Source organism: Microplitis demolitor, chromosome 8, assembly GCF_026212275.2.
Source record: "Microplitis demolitor isolate Queensland-Clemson2020A chromosome 8, iyMicDemo2.1a, whole genome shotgun sequence".
Lineage (NCBI taxonomy): Eukaryota > Metazoa > Arthropoda > Insecta > Hymenoptera > Braconidae > Microplitis > Microplitis demolitor.
In genome coordinates, this window is record NC_068552.1 from 6,228,306 (window position 1) to 6,244,680 (window position 16,375).

The window sequence follows — 16,375 nt, forward strand, 5'->3', positions numbered from 1 at the left end:
CCAAACAAGAAAATGCAAGAATTGGAAGTGGACAAATTATATCAAATAACCGAGATAAAAAAAATAAACACGAAGTACGGATCCAAAATCATTGCACATTTAAACAATGTATTCTCTATCTATTTTCCAAACCGGACAAACAACGAACTCATGGGTGACGAAGGCAAGTTCAAAAGCCTGAGCGAAATGGTAGCCGAAGGCTCGCTTCATCTCAAATTTCTTGGGACCAAGTACAACAAATTCGAATTTGTGTTTGACCCATCACCAGTTCCAGTATAGATTCGGGTATCAATACATTAAATGTGAATTTCACACATATTTATTATATATCTATGTATCTTTTATAACTATTGTGAGATAATAAACACGAAAAAAAATCTATTATTTATATCAGTGTTAAAAAGTTTCTGTATCTAGAGTTAAACTTACCATCATGCACTTAAGAGAAAATTCAACATAGTAATAGATAACCCAACTTACCACCCGTAGAACATTGAACATCTTAGGGTAAGTAAGAAATTCTACTTCTACGTAAAAAAAGTCGAATGATCGAAGACTTCTGCGCACCACAAGGTTTTTCGAGGGCTAGGAAATTCATGAATACAAGTAGGAATGAGAATTTAAATATATAATCCGACAAAGATGACAAACACCGACGCATGCGCATAATAAGTATATCATCACAAATTGAAGAGTATGGCGTTTTTATCAATATATCAATATAATAATAATAATAATAATAATAATAATAATAATAATAATAATAATAATAATAATAATAATAATAATAATAATAATAATAATAATAATAATAATAATAATAATAATAATAATAATAATAATAATAATAATAATAATAATAATAATAATAATAATAATAATAATAATAATAATAATAATAATAATAATAATAATAATAATAATAATAATAATAATAATAATAATAATAATAATAATAATAATAATAATAATAATAATAATAATAATAATAATAATAATAATAATAATAATAATAATAATAATAATAATAATAATAATAATAATAATAATAATAATAATAATAATAATAATAATAATAATAATAATAATAATAATAATAATAATAATAATAATAATAATAATAATAATAATAATAATAATAATAATAATAATAATAATAATAATAATAATAATAATAATAATAATAATAATAATAATAATAATAATAATAATAATAATAATAATAATAATAATAATAATAATAATAATAATAATAATAATAATAATAATAATAATAATAATAATAATAATAATAATAATAATAATAATAATAATAATAATAATAATAATAATAATAATAATAATAATAATAATAATAATAATAATAATAATAATAATAATAATAATAATAATAATAATAATAATAATAATAATAATAATAATAATAATAATAATAATAATAATAATAATAATAATAATAATAATAATAATAATAATAATAATAATAATAATAATAATAATAATAATAATAATAATAATAATAATAATAATAATAATAATAATAATAATAATAATAATAATAATAATAATAATAATAATAATAATAATAATAATAATAATAATAATAATAATAATAATAATAATAATAATAATAATAATAATAATAATAATAATAATAATAATAATAATAATAATAATAATAATAATAATAATAATAATAATAATAATAATAATAATAATAATAATAATAATAATAATAATAATAATAATAATAATAATAATAATAATAATAATAATAATAATAATAATAATAATAATAATAATAATAATAATAATAATAATAATAATAATAATAATAATAATAATAATAATAATAATAATAATAATAATAATAATAATAATAATAATAATAATAATAATAATAATAATAATAATAATAATAATAATAATAATAATAATAATAATAATAATAATAATAATAATAATAATAATAATAATAATAATAATAATAATAATAATAATAATAATAATAATAATAATAATAATAATAATAATAATAATAATAATAATAATAATAATAATAATAATAATAATAATAATAATAATAATAATAATAATAATAATAATAATAATAATAATAATAATAATAATAATAATAATAATAATAATAATAATAATAATAATAATAATAATAATAATAATAATAATAATAATAATAATAATAATAATAATAATAATAATAATAATAATAATAATAATAATAATAATAATAATAATAATAATAATAATAATAATAATAATAATAATAATAATAATAATAATAATAATAATAATAATAATAATAATAATAATAATAATAATAATAATAATAATAATAATAATAATAATAATAATAATAATAATAATAATAATAATAATAATAATAATAATAATAATAATAATAATAATAATAATAATAATAATAATAATAATAATAATAATAATAATAATAATAATAATAATAATAATAATAATAATAATAATAATAATAATAATAATAATAATAATAATAATAATAATAATAATAATAATAATAATAATAATAATAATAATAATAATAATAATAATAATAATAATAATAATAATAACGCCCGCGGTGCATGTTGTGCGGCCAGCGGGGGTCTTATTTACCCCGTGGCGCATCGTGGGCAATGTAGGCTAGCCTCCCATCTGCTGGCCTACCAATCGCACAACAAACTTTACGTTGGGTTAACTCCCCAACGTAAAGTAATACTGAGTTCAAGACAATACTGAACCAGGAAGTGCTCCCCACAACCTGCCCTTCTCGGATGAGGGCAACCCACTAGCTGGGCGGAGTACCGAGATTCCGAACGATGACGACCTTGGCGAACAACGGACTGCATTTAGGTGGACGGAGGAATTACGAGCCGATCTCTTGATGTGCTATAATAACAGTGAACCGGAGCGGAGAGGCTACATGGCGAGGATGCATGCTCTCTGGAGCAATATGCATCCTAACTACAGCCATCTGTCACAACAACATCTCCGAGACTATGCCTCTCATCTCCGGCGAACACGGAGATCACTGTTAATGAACAGACGATTATCTCATCGTCTGTCTTTTCCAGCACAGTTACATCAAGAGAGACGCCGTTCTTCTGAAGACGCTGACAATGATTTTGAAAGGCGACAAGTATGTATCTCAAAGAAGATACACTACCCAAAACAGCTACTTGACACGGTAAACCAAGAACTATCTGCCCGGATTCAGGAAGACTCTATTTTGCTCACCATCAATCAAGCTGTCTATGATGCTGCTTCCTCACTCTTACCTTCAGCGAGGAGAAATATTTCTTCTCCTGAGGCAAAGATGAGAGGGCGCATTGGGCAGCTGTCACTAAAGATTGATGATCTCCGGAAACATGTCTCCCGCATTCAGTGTGTGATTGAGTATGTCAATGCACGTAAAGCATTTACATCCAAAGTCCGCCGCATTGCGGCTGGACTACGCTATCAGCATCACACACTGAATAAGGAGAATCTTCTTAATATCAAAGAAGGTTCCCTTAACAGGTTGCGGGCTCTAGTGACTGCTAAAAAGTCACTAGAGAAAAAGCTGAAGCGGCTTACCGATAACTCTTTGTTTCGGTTAAGTCCTTCACGCTTTCTGACACCTAAGACATCTGTTTCTGGCGATTCCCCATCCATCGAGCAAGTAGAAGCTTTCTGGTCCGAGTTGTATGGTGATCAACCGAACGTGAATCGTGACACTCCAGCTCTCAACGACTTCGAAGCATTTTGTCGACAACATCGCAACGACAATGCTGATGAAGAGAGCCCCGAAGTCAGCGTGGAAGAAGTTCGTTCAGCTCTGAACAATGGTAAGAACTGGGCTGCTCCGGGTCCAGATGGCATTAACCTATTTTGGTGGAAGAAATTAACTTCTACCCATAGTCATCTAGCCCGGATTTTTACAGCGTTCATCAGAAGTAATGAACCAATTCCATGCTGGCTTGTAGAAGGGCGAACCGTGCTTATCCCAAAGAAAGGAGACTTGTCTGACCCGAAAAACTACAGGCCTATCACCTGTTTGAATGCGGTTTATAAGATTTTCACCAAAATCTTGAATAATCGCATTCTGCAGGAGATAGACCCTGTATGGCAGCAGATATACGAACAACGTGGCAGTAAAAGAGGCCTGTCAGGTTGCAAAGAGAATCTGTTAGTGGATCGTTGTGTCATTCAAGACGCGATCTGCTATCAGCGCAACCTGTCAATGGCCTGGATTGACTACCGCAAGGCATTTGACTCAACATCTCATGAGCTTATTCTCTTTTTGCTCAAATGCCTTGGGGTCAATCGCGATACAGTGGGATGCATTCGGCGTACGATGCAGCTTTGGCGAACACGGTTCCACATTTCATGTGGCAACGACAAACGTGTAACCGAAGCTGTACAGTACAAACGAGGAGTCTTTCAGGGAGATTCTCTGAGCCCTCTGCTGTTTTGTATCTCACTGCTGCCAATATCTGTTGCGCTACGCCGCACCCGTGGATACTCAGTGGGTCCATCAAATGATCGAAAGTATTCGATCACCCACTTACTCTACATGGATGATCTGAAGGTGTATGCTTCTGATGAGGAACACCTTCAGACAGCCTTGAATATTGTAGGGGAGTATACCCGGGATGTTGGCATGGCTTTTGGGTTGGACAAGTGCGCGGTCGTTAATCTGGTGAAGGGTAAGTGTTCTGATGTGCGTGAGGATATCGAGTTAGTAGATGGGAGCGTCATTGACCATCTTGACGCCGGAGAGTCGTACAAATATCTAGGGATTGACGGGAGTCCTATGCAGGACGCCTCGAAAATCAAAACGACTCTCTGCAGCGAGTATGTGCGGAGACTCCGGAAAATCTGGTCATCAGAACTTTCCGGGAAAAACAAAGTCTCTGCAACAAACATGCTTGCTGTCCCGGTACTCCTCTACTCTTTCGGTGTTCTGAAATGGGCCCGAAAAGAACTCAGAGATCTCGATATCAAGACACGCAAAGTCATGAATATGAATCGGAGCATGCACCCTAAATCCTCCATCACCAGATTATACCTTTCCCGGCACATCGGAGGGAGAGGTTTACAGAGCTTGGAGTGTCTACACGATCGTTTGGTTTTGGGTATAACATACGAGGTTGTCAATTTCACTGCAGATGAAAACGACTTCCTTATGCAAATTGTTCATAGTCATGAGAATAGGCATAAGGGAACGTTTTTATATAAGGCAGCAATCTACGCGGCAAAATCCCTCGGTCTTGGAAGAGTAAACCCTCTTATCGAACTCCCTAAGGAGGAATTTAAGAGGGTCATCAGCAATGCTGAGCAACAAAAACTGCTCAGCACACATATGGACAAGTCCATGCACAGCGTGTTCTTTAAACACGTGCGTGTGCGTGAACATGGCTTGTCCGAGCAGCTGACGTTTTCCTTCCTCAGGTCAGCTGGCCTGATGTCTGAGACCGAAGGATATATTTTTGCCTGCCAAGATGGTGTTATCAATACTCTTGAATACCGTGCTAAAGTGCTCCAGATGCAGCTACCCGACACTTTGTGTAGGGTGTGTAAGCAACATCCTGAGACGCTTATGCATCTGTTGTCAGCATGTCCTGTGCTGGCAAGAAATGCATATGTCCAGCGTCACAATGCTGCTCTGCGAGTACTTTACTACCACCTAAGACATACTCACGGTATCGATAAAACACCAGTGCTGCCTTATCTGCCAGGAGATATTCCGCAAGTTGTTGAGAATGACCGTTGCCGTATTTATTGGAACGTGCCATTCGCAACAACGCGGAAAATCGATCACAATAAACCTGATATTGTGCTCTTTGATAAAACCGCTCGTGACATTTATGTTATCGAGTTCTCAGCACCTGCTGAGTATAACATCACGGTTAAAGAAGAGCACAAACACGAAATATATCAGGATCTCCTGTTTGAAATTGGCAAACTCTACCCAGGCTACCGTGTCAAGCTTGTCGTACTTATTGTTGGCGTCCTAGGAGGGATGAAACAGACTTTTGTGTCTGCATTGGCTAAAATCCCAACTTGTTCTCCGCAAGTTGAGTTTTTGGCATCGCGGATGCAAAAGGCTGTTATTCTCGGATCCCTCCGTCTCCTATTGGCCTGCTGCGCATGCTGATCATCTTGTTGATGAAGCATCGCAGCAGTAATGATTTGGCGCTCAGGTGAGGCCCTCGGTAGAGTCGGACTACCGGGGATAACCCCCTGAGCATTTAATTAAAAAAAAAAGAAATAATAATAATAATAATAATAATAATAATAATAATAATAATAATAATAATAATAATAATAATAATAATAATAATAATAATAATAATAATAATAATAATAATAATAATAATAATAATAATAATAATAATAATAATAATCATAATAATAATAATAATCATAATAATAATAATAATAATAATCATAATAATAATAATAATAATAATAATAATAATAATAATAATAATCATAATAATAATAATAATAATAATAATAATAATAATAATAATAATAATAATAATAATAATAATAATAATAATAATAATAATAATAATAATAATAATAATAATAATAATAATAATAATAATAATAATAATAATAATAATAATAATAATAATAATAATAATAATAATAATAATAATAATAATAATAATAATAATAATAATAATAATAATAATAATAATAATAATAATAATAATAATAATAATAATAATAATAATAATAATAATAATAATAATAATAATAATAATAATAATAATAATAATAATAATAATAATAATAATAATAATAATAATAATAATAATAATAATAATAATAATAATAATAATAATAATAATAATAATAATAATAATAATAATAATAATAATAATAATAATAATAATAATAATAATAATAATAATAATAATAATAATAATAATAATAATAATAATAATAATAATAATAATAATAATAATAATAATAATAATAATAATAATAATAATAATAATAATAATAATAATAATAATAATAATAATAATAATAATAATAATAATAATAATAATAATAATAATAATAATAATAATAATAATAATAATAATAATAATAATAATAATAATAATAATAATAATAATAATAATAATAATAATAATAATAATAATAATAATAATAATAATAATAATAATAATAATAATAATAATAATAATAATAATAATAATAATAATAATAATAATAATAATAATAATAATAATAATAATAATAATAATAATAATAATAATAATAATAATAATAATAATAATAATAATAATAATAATAATAATAATAATAATAATAATAATAATAATAATAATAATAATAATAATAATAATAATAATAATAATAATAATAATAATAATAATAATAATAATAATAATAATAATAATAATAATAATAATAATAATAATAATAATAATAATAATAATAATAATAATAATAATAATAATAATAATAATAATAATAATAATAATAATAATAATAATAATAATAATAATAATAATGATCTAAGGAACGGGAAAGGGGAGTTTTTCAAAAACAAAAAATTTCGAAAAGTAAGTATGAAATACTTTAATGTTAAAAATAAAAAACTACTTTCAACAAAACTTGAGAAGACTTACACAACTATTCTAAGAATATTAAACATTGATAAAAAAATCTTAATTATTAAAAAATCTATCTAAAGATATTTAAACATTAATAAATTCCAAAAAGTATTTTATAAAAACCTTAACGCAAACTTATAAAAAACTTAATCATCATCTGATGATGATGATGATGATGATGGATCCGGTGTCGGATCGTCAATACCATCATCGCTATCATCATCATCAGCCCAATATATTTGAAGAGGGCCATTGTTAGCCACAGGGCCCTGAGTGTGCAGGTTTGCACTTTCAAAATATGGTGTATCATGATCTGCATCTCGGAACCACCAGCACATCGCCTCAGGGAACACACCCAATTCGACGGTGATCCCTCCGAGCGTGAAAATGACACCATCAGGATCATCAACACCTGGTTCAAGGACAGCGTTGATTTCATTGGGGATCTCATCAATCAAATTTTGATCTATCCAACTTTGCGGCATCAGGACGCTGTAAGTTAGGTTCAGCAAAACCACGTCTAAAAAAGAAAAAAATACATATTATAGTAACCATATTATAAAAATATAATTAGAAAAAATTAAATAACACAAATCTTACCATTCAGAGCTTCCGTCACAGACAGTGGTGGAAGTTCGATTCCATATATTCTTTGAAATTCTGGGAACTGCTCCGCCAATAAATTTGGACTAAATCTATAGTGGTGTGGTGATGGTATCAGGTCCCCCGGTCTTGAAAAAAACCAACACAACCGAGAGTTCCACACTCTCAAAATTGTGGGCACACCGACCGCTGTTATCGTTGCACCATTCAGCTGCTGTCCTCTCGCAATGATATCCCGGAGGAATGGAAGAATCATCCGCCATATTAGGCCGATTGCATGATCGGCCCACTCATTCGGGATGATGTATCCATATGAAAGGCCGTTTATCATTTTTTTAAAACTGAAACATAAATGAAAAAAATTAGCGAGTTTTTCAATTAACATTTTCTTACGATAAATTGAAAGATTATTATTTACTTCCTCGATATATTGACGCTGACAATAATGATTATAATGACGATAAGAGCGAAGATTCTATTGAAAACCTATAAAATTGTCATATGCAAAAATAATTTATGATTATAAAGTATAAGAAATAATTTATAATTAAAAAACGGATACTTACAGTTCTCAATATCAGGATAATGATAACTGGTTCTTATTCAACCTGTAAAAAAAAAAAATGCATAATTAATTAATTAAAAATCACGCATCACCTCTAATACCGAAAATTTTAGCAAAATTATATATACTTACTATTGGATTAATTAAAACTCACAAATTATTTAACACTGAAAAAAACTTTGAGAAAAAACTATATCGTAGTTTGCTCTTAACACTGTCGAAACGCTTATGATTAAACTTGAAATGAAATCTAGCAGCATTTGAAAGAAGGCATTCATTGTTTTGTCAACAAGTATCGAAGACTAAAACAAGCCTATGATGCACATTCGAGTGAGAGAGAGGGAACTTTCAGCCCTCTCCCATAGATCGTCTCACTCGAACATCGACAGACCGAACACACCACATGTTGAAGGACTTTCTTGAAAAAAATATTCTAAAATCTATCTTTAAAAAATCAGTTTTTAAACTCATACATACAAAAGAAAAAAATTTTATTAATATTAACATTAAAAATAATAATAATAAATATAATAATAATGAATATAATAATAATGAATATAATAATAATAAAAAAATAGATATAATAAATATAATGATATTTTAGTTTTATCTTTTCTGTAATATTTAATCTATAATAAAAACTTAAAAAATAAAACGGGTTAAACGTCCTCCCGATCTGAGAGGATTACAGTATCCGCATCCTCCAGATCTGGGTGGATTACATTATTTGCATCCTCCAGATCTGATAGGATAACAGTACTGGCATTTTCGTCCTCAGAGCAATAAAGTTCTTGCTCTGTTACCGCATCAACAACACGGTTATGGAACTCTTCATGTTCCCGCTCGGATATTGCCCTATCTAATACGTAAAACAATGGTGGTATAAAATCATTGGTGATTACATAATCCCTGGAATCCTGCGATCCGTCTATGAGCCTAAAATGCCACGCAACCCTTTCATCGTTTATTTCTAAGGATGCCTCCTCACCAAAGAAGGTGACGGTGGAATCCTTGATAGGCTGATTGGCTGACACTTTATCCCACAGCTGAGGCTCAATATAATGCCTCACCTCTTCCACTGAGAAGTTTTCAACCCAGTGTTTTGGGAACAATACGGCATATCGCATGCAATAATCATCTAAATGATTCTCTGTAATAAATAAAAAAAAGCAATAACAAAAAAGTATATATACATATATATATATATATATGATAAGGTGTAAAAAAATAATACCTAAAGGGCCGGAGTTTTCGAATTTAGTAAGAACCCCGCGCCAGATCCCCAAGAATGGATCCCGAGTGGCATTATAGTAGAACCGCGGATCGGTTCTATGAGCATCGATATACGGGATACGGAACCACCAACAAAAATCATTGTGCTGAATGATTAATTCAGCTATCAGTCCTTCAAATCGGAATAATGTTCCGTCTAAATTATTCCCTCGACGAACAGCCCTTTCCAAAGAATCTACTATTAAATCCATTACTCCGTCTATCAACCTTGGAAACCTAATCCACCGGAGGGGTATGATTATATCATAACTAAATGTGTTCCCCATCTACAAATTACATTTTTTTTTAGATAAAAATATCTTTCACCTTATAATACAAGAATTACTTCTACTTTACCTTAATTATTTTTTTCTTAGTTACTAAAGAAGCTCCAAGTTACAATATTAAAAAAATAGTCCACAAACACTTTACAACATTCACCGAATACTTCGGAAATAATTTTAAAAATTGCACATGAACACTTTAAAACACCCACAGTAAATTCCCGAAATAATTTTAAAATCGATTAAAACAATAAATTTTTTTAAAACTTCTAACTTTAATTGTCATCGACTCTTTCACGAGCTGTGAATATTGTCTAATGAGAGATCAAGAAATAGTCTGTAAATAAAACCACAGTCGAGTATCAAAAATTAATAAACAAACCCATAAAACGTTCGCATGTGTAAGAAACACCCATAGAGCATCTTACTCTAACATGCAGTGTTAGATATGGGTGTCTCACTTTAACTTGGAATAAAGTTTATGTTACAAGATTTTTTTCTGAAAAATCTATATGAACATATTATCCATTACGAAATTAACTATAACAATTTAATTTGTCTTATCGTATTTATGTGAAAATCACTTTTTTCATATTAATTAAAAAAGGTATATATTTAAAATGATATATTTGAAAATTTTGAATATATCGATAAAATAGGGAATCGTGTTAACTTTGACATCTATCTGAAAAAAATCCATACTGGATCTGTATTATCCAACTCATACAAAAAATTCCATAGATTAACAGTTTTATCCGTCTTGAGTAACGTCATTTTTTCACATATACCTTTCCTAAAAGACATTATTATTATCGATCTCACGATCTAAAGTAAATATATATATATATATATATATATATATATATATATATATATATATATATATATATTAAATTACATATATTCTCACATCTTTTTCTACCATTTGTCCAACATAAACATTTTTTATGATCCAAATCGTATATATATTAAATTTTATATTTGATACTTCAATCCACATATTAATTCTTTAATTTATTTAGACGATTGATATGTAACACTCTTCTATGTAATTCCAACATACCCACCGGAAATAAACAATTTTTTTTACACCTCTTAATGAGATTCGTACTATCATCGATCTTTGATACTCGCAGTATCATTATTTAACTCTCTGTTTCAAATCTGTCATCGATAACCGAAAGTAAAAAATTTTTATTATACCTTTTAAATTTATTATGTATTTCTTACTCTCTGTGTTAAATCTTAAACGATCGTTCATGTTATTGATATATATATATATATATATATATATATATATATATATATATATATATATATATATATATATCTTATTAATCTGTACCACCCAAGTAAATAATTTTTATAACACTCTTCTATGTAATTTAACATATCTGTCATCGATCACTCTATCACCGGAAGTAAACAATTTTTATTTTACCGTTTAATGAGATCCGTGCTAGCATCGATATTTGATACTCATAATTCTTAAAAAATTTATTATGTATTTTTTTTACTCTCTGTGTTTAATCTTAAACGATCATTGATAAATTCTTTTCTTTTCAATCTACACCACCCAAGTAAATATAACATATCCATTACGCTGCTTAATGAGATCTGTACTATCATCAATATTTGATATACTTATGAAATTTATTTTTTTTACTCTCTGTGTGTTCCTCGTTTTGAATACTCAGAAACCTTGATGACATTATTCTTATAGTCGAAAGCTCAAATAGCTTGTGAATACGCACTTAATTTACAGTTGAAGTGTAAATCTTTATGTGAACACATCTCAAGTTTTTATATAAAATAATTATTCCTGATCCACCAGTTTTCGTGATTTAAAACAGTGTTAAATAAAACAATTTAAAAATGTCCCAACGAGGTTTGGTTAAAGCTCTCCACAATTTAGTTAATACAGTGGCACAATCATATAATGATTTACAATCAGAGGTGGTGGATAAAGAGCAATGTCAGAGGTGTTACAATGTTTGTAATGATACAATAGACTATTTAAATACAATTTTGGCAGATCCTAATACCACCGTTCAAGTTCGACGATGTGTACAAGCAAACATAGCAGTTCTTTGTTGGTACAGTAATCAGTTTCTGCAACTTAGTGGACAGGTAGCAGGTGGTGATTTAAGTGTGAATAATCAATCTATTAAGTGGCAAGATCTCGAAAACGCATTTTCCAACAACATTAAGACAGGATCGATAATCAACCGCTCTCACACTGACCTGAGAGATTTTTTGAATGTCTCTAGAGACATTGTCCTGGATAAAATCCAAGAAATGCTGGAAAACGTTGCAGGTGTTAAAGTAAACGTTGAACTATTTTGCAAATTCAGGAAAAATACATCAGTTGAAGAAGAAGTTAAATCATTCAACACCAAGAGTCGGGCTATTTTACCTGCAACATCTTTAGCTGAGTGGTATACAGACTTTGTATACGAAAAAATGTTAAACAAGGTGGAAGAATTTAATCAAAAAGATTCAGGGTGGAGTTTGACGGAAATTACCAATCTGGTGGTAACAATGTCAAAATACACACCTCTGCAAGGAGGGACTTCAACTTTTGTGAGGCTTCCTCGAGATATCCAGATGAAACGAGCTGTTCTCAACATAGAAAATTTCGATGAGTACTGTTTTCTATGGAGCGTCGTAGCTGCGATTCATCTTCCTAACACTGGACATCCTGAAAGAACATCGGCGTATCCTCATTATAGTGCTGTCCTAGAATATACAGGTATTAAATTTCCTATGACACTTAAGCAAATCCCACAGTTTGAAAGATTAAATGATTTAACAATAAATGTATATGGTATTGAATCTCATTTTACAAAGAAAAAATCTGAAAAAAGTATTATAATTCCATTATATTTAAGTAAATATTGTAAGCTCAATAGAAAAACAGTCCATCTTTTAATGTTACAAGCTAATGTTAATTTAAATATGACAAGTAATGAGTATAAAAATTATGAGCCTATATATCATTTTGCTCTAATTAAAGATCTTTCACGATTAGTTAAAAGTCAGATATCAGCTTCGAAAAGCAAATTATTTTTTTGTGATCGATGTTTAAATCATTTTAAACTGGAAAAATCGTTTGAAGATCATAAAAAAGACTGTTTCACATTAAATAAAGTTCACATGACGTTTCCGACTGAAGAAAATAAAATTTTAAAGTTTAAAAATTACCAGTATAAAGATATCGTACCATTTGTTGTCTATGCAGACCTAGAGTGTACACTTGAACCTCAAAAAAATGATAATTCTGACAAACATATACCACATAGTATCGCATTTTATCGTTTTTGTAGTTATAATAACAATTTATCTAAATTTGAACTGAATCGATCACAAACCTGCATCGAGTGGTTTGTAAAAAAATTAGAATGTTTAGCATTAGAAGTCGAATCATACTTAAAAAATCCTGTTGCTATGAAACCTCTGTCGAGACAACAAAAAGAGAGTCATGAGCAAGCAACTGTTTGTCATATTTGTGAAAGGTCTATAACTTCTGCTACAGATAAATGCTACGATCACTGTCATTTTACTGGTAACTATCGCGGTCCAGCTCACTTATCTTGTAATATAAATTATAGAAAATCTCACACTATACCAATAGTATTTCATAATTTATCTGGTTACGATTCCCATTTTATAATAAAATCTTTATCAACCGTTTTCGAGGGTAAAATTACATTATTACCAATTAATAAAGAACGTTATATATCTTTCACGAAGTATGTCGAAAACACATCAGTTTGCTTACGTTTTATAGATTCATTCAGGTTTATGGCTTCTAGTCTTGACAAATTAGCATCTAATCTGAATGATTGTGATAAACAAATTACTCAACAACATTACAATGATCCGGAAAAATTTAAATTAGTAACTCGAAAGGGTGTATTCCCATACGAGTACATAACTGATATTGACAAACTTAATGACAAACAGCTGCCTGATCAGGACTCATTTTATTCTAAATTATCGAACGATGGTGTATCTTATAATGATTATTCTCTTGCTCAATTAGTGTGGAATAAATTTGATATTAAAACATTAGGGGAATATTCAGATTTATATTTAAAAACAGATGTACTTCTTTTAGCTGACATATTTCAAAATTTCAGACATAATTGTATGGCTACTTATAGCTTAGATCCTTTACATTACTATACAGCGCCGGGACTTGCCTTCGATGCGATGTTAAAATATACAAATGTTGAACTCGAGTTATTTACCGATCCTGAAATGATGCTATTTATTGAAAAAGGTATCAGAGGTGGTGTATCTCAGTGTACAAATAGGTATGCAGTGGCCAATAATCGTTACATGGGATCCAGCTTTGATCCTAATAAAGCTGAATCCTATTTAATGTATTATGATGTGAATAATTTGTATGGTGCTGCTATGAGTATGCCGCTACCAAAAGGTTCATTTGAATGGGTTTACCCGCCTGACGATCTATCTTTTGACGTCGATAACCTAGATCAATTTTTAAACGACATCGATAGCATTGGCTATGTATTAGAAGTTGATCTACATTATCCTCAGGAATTGCATGATCTACATAAAGATTTACCACTATGTCCTGAACATTTTTCACCACCGGGTAGCAAGTATACTAAATTATCGACAACTTTATATGATAAAAAAAATTATGTTATACATTATAAGAATTTACGACAATGTTTAGATTTAGGATTAAAATTAACAAAAATTCACAGAGTTTTAAAATTCGAACAGTCACTCTGGCTCAAGTCATATATCGATAAAAATACAGATTGTAGAAAAGCTGCTAAAAATGAGTTTGAAAAAGACTTTTATAAACTTATGAATAATGCTGTATTTGGTAAGACTATGGAAAATGTTAGAAAATACAAAGAGATTCATATAGTGACAAGATGGGCCGGTAGATATGGCGCTGCTGACTATATTTGTAAGCCTAATTTCCATAGTCTTACTGTTTTTGACGAGAATATGATAATTATTGTATTGAAGGCGGCAAAAGTACGCTTTGACAAACCAATCTATGTTGGTTTTTGTATATTAGATTTATCAAAAACTTACATATATGACTTCCATTATAATTATGTGAAACAAAATTTTGCAAACAATGAATCGAAATTAATGTACACTGACACTGATAGTCTTATTTACCATTTTATTGTACCGGACATCTATGAGATCATCAAACGTGATATTGCCAAGTTTGACACCTCTGATTATCCACCTGATAATGTTTACAATATACCACTAGTTAATAAAAAAGTTTTAGGTCTGATGAAAGATGAGAATAATGGTAAAATTATGACTGAATTCACTGGACTTAGAGCAAAGTTGTATGCTTTTAAAATTTATAATGAAGATCAGGTAAAAAAGCGAGCTAAAGGTGTTAAACGTCCGACTTTGCGAACTATCACTTTTGAAGATTTCAAACGATGTTTAGAAGATCATGTAAATTTAAGTAAGAAACAATATGTAATTAAAAGTAACAAACATAGTGTTAGTACAATAGTTCAAAATAAGATAGCTTTGAGTTGGGAAGATGACAAACGTCAGCTTCTGTTAAACAGTACTGATACCGTACCATGGGGTTACAAAGTATCAAGAGATGATATTATGACTATACCGAGACCAAATAAAAGACGAAAAATGTAAAAAATATTTATAGCTTTTAGGCTAGTAAAAAATAAAAACTTATATATACATGATTAAAAAATTATTTTGTTTTATTTTAAAAATATAATACATTTTTTACAGATCAGATTTATTTATCCAGCTATTGTGAGAGTTATCAAAGCCGAGCCACTTTACAAATAATTTATTTCCACGTGTTTTTATAACTTTTTCTACTAGGTAAACATCCGGATATTTAACTTTGCTGAGTTCTTCATCGTAGAATCCACCTTCTATAGGCTGATCCTGATAGTCTACAAGTCTGTAGGTCGTAGGTACCGTATTTTGTACAGATTTTATAGTGA

General features: G+C 28.8%; 1 protein-coding gene across 1 annotated transcript; it reads left to right on the plus strand.

The window, feature by feature from the left end:
- Positions 1-12,254: 12,254 nt before the first annotated feature.
- Positions 12,255-16,052, plus strand: LOC106693900 (uncharacterized). The gene is made up of 3 exons (XM_053741526.1): positions 12,255-13,206; positions 13,396-15,010; positions 15,119-16,052. Exons 1-3 carry the CDS (start codon positions 12,255-12,257, stop codon positions 16,050-16,052), a joined length of 3,501 nt encoding a protein of 1,166 aa, XP_053597501.1.
- The last annotated feature ends 323 nt before the right edge of the window (positions 16,053-16,375 follow it).

Excerpts from the sequence above, each read along its gene's own strand:
- LOC106693900 (XM_053741526.1), top strand. The coding sequence starts at position 12,255 with ATGTCCCAACGAGGTTTGGTTAAAGCTCTCCACAATTTAGTTAATACA. Across the intron at positions 13,207-13,395 it reads TTTAACAATAAATGTATATG|ATCTTTCACGATTAGTTAAA; the intron begins GTATTGAATCTC and ends CTCTAATTAAAG. Across the intron at positions 15,011-15,118 it reads TTTTCACCACCGGGTAGCAA|AGTTTTAAAATTCGAACAGT; the intron begins GTATACTAAATT and ends AAAAATTCACAG.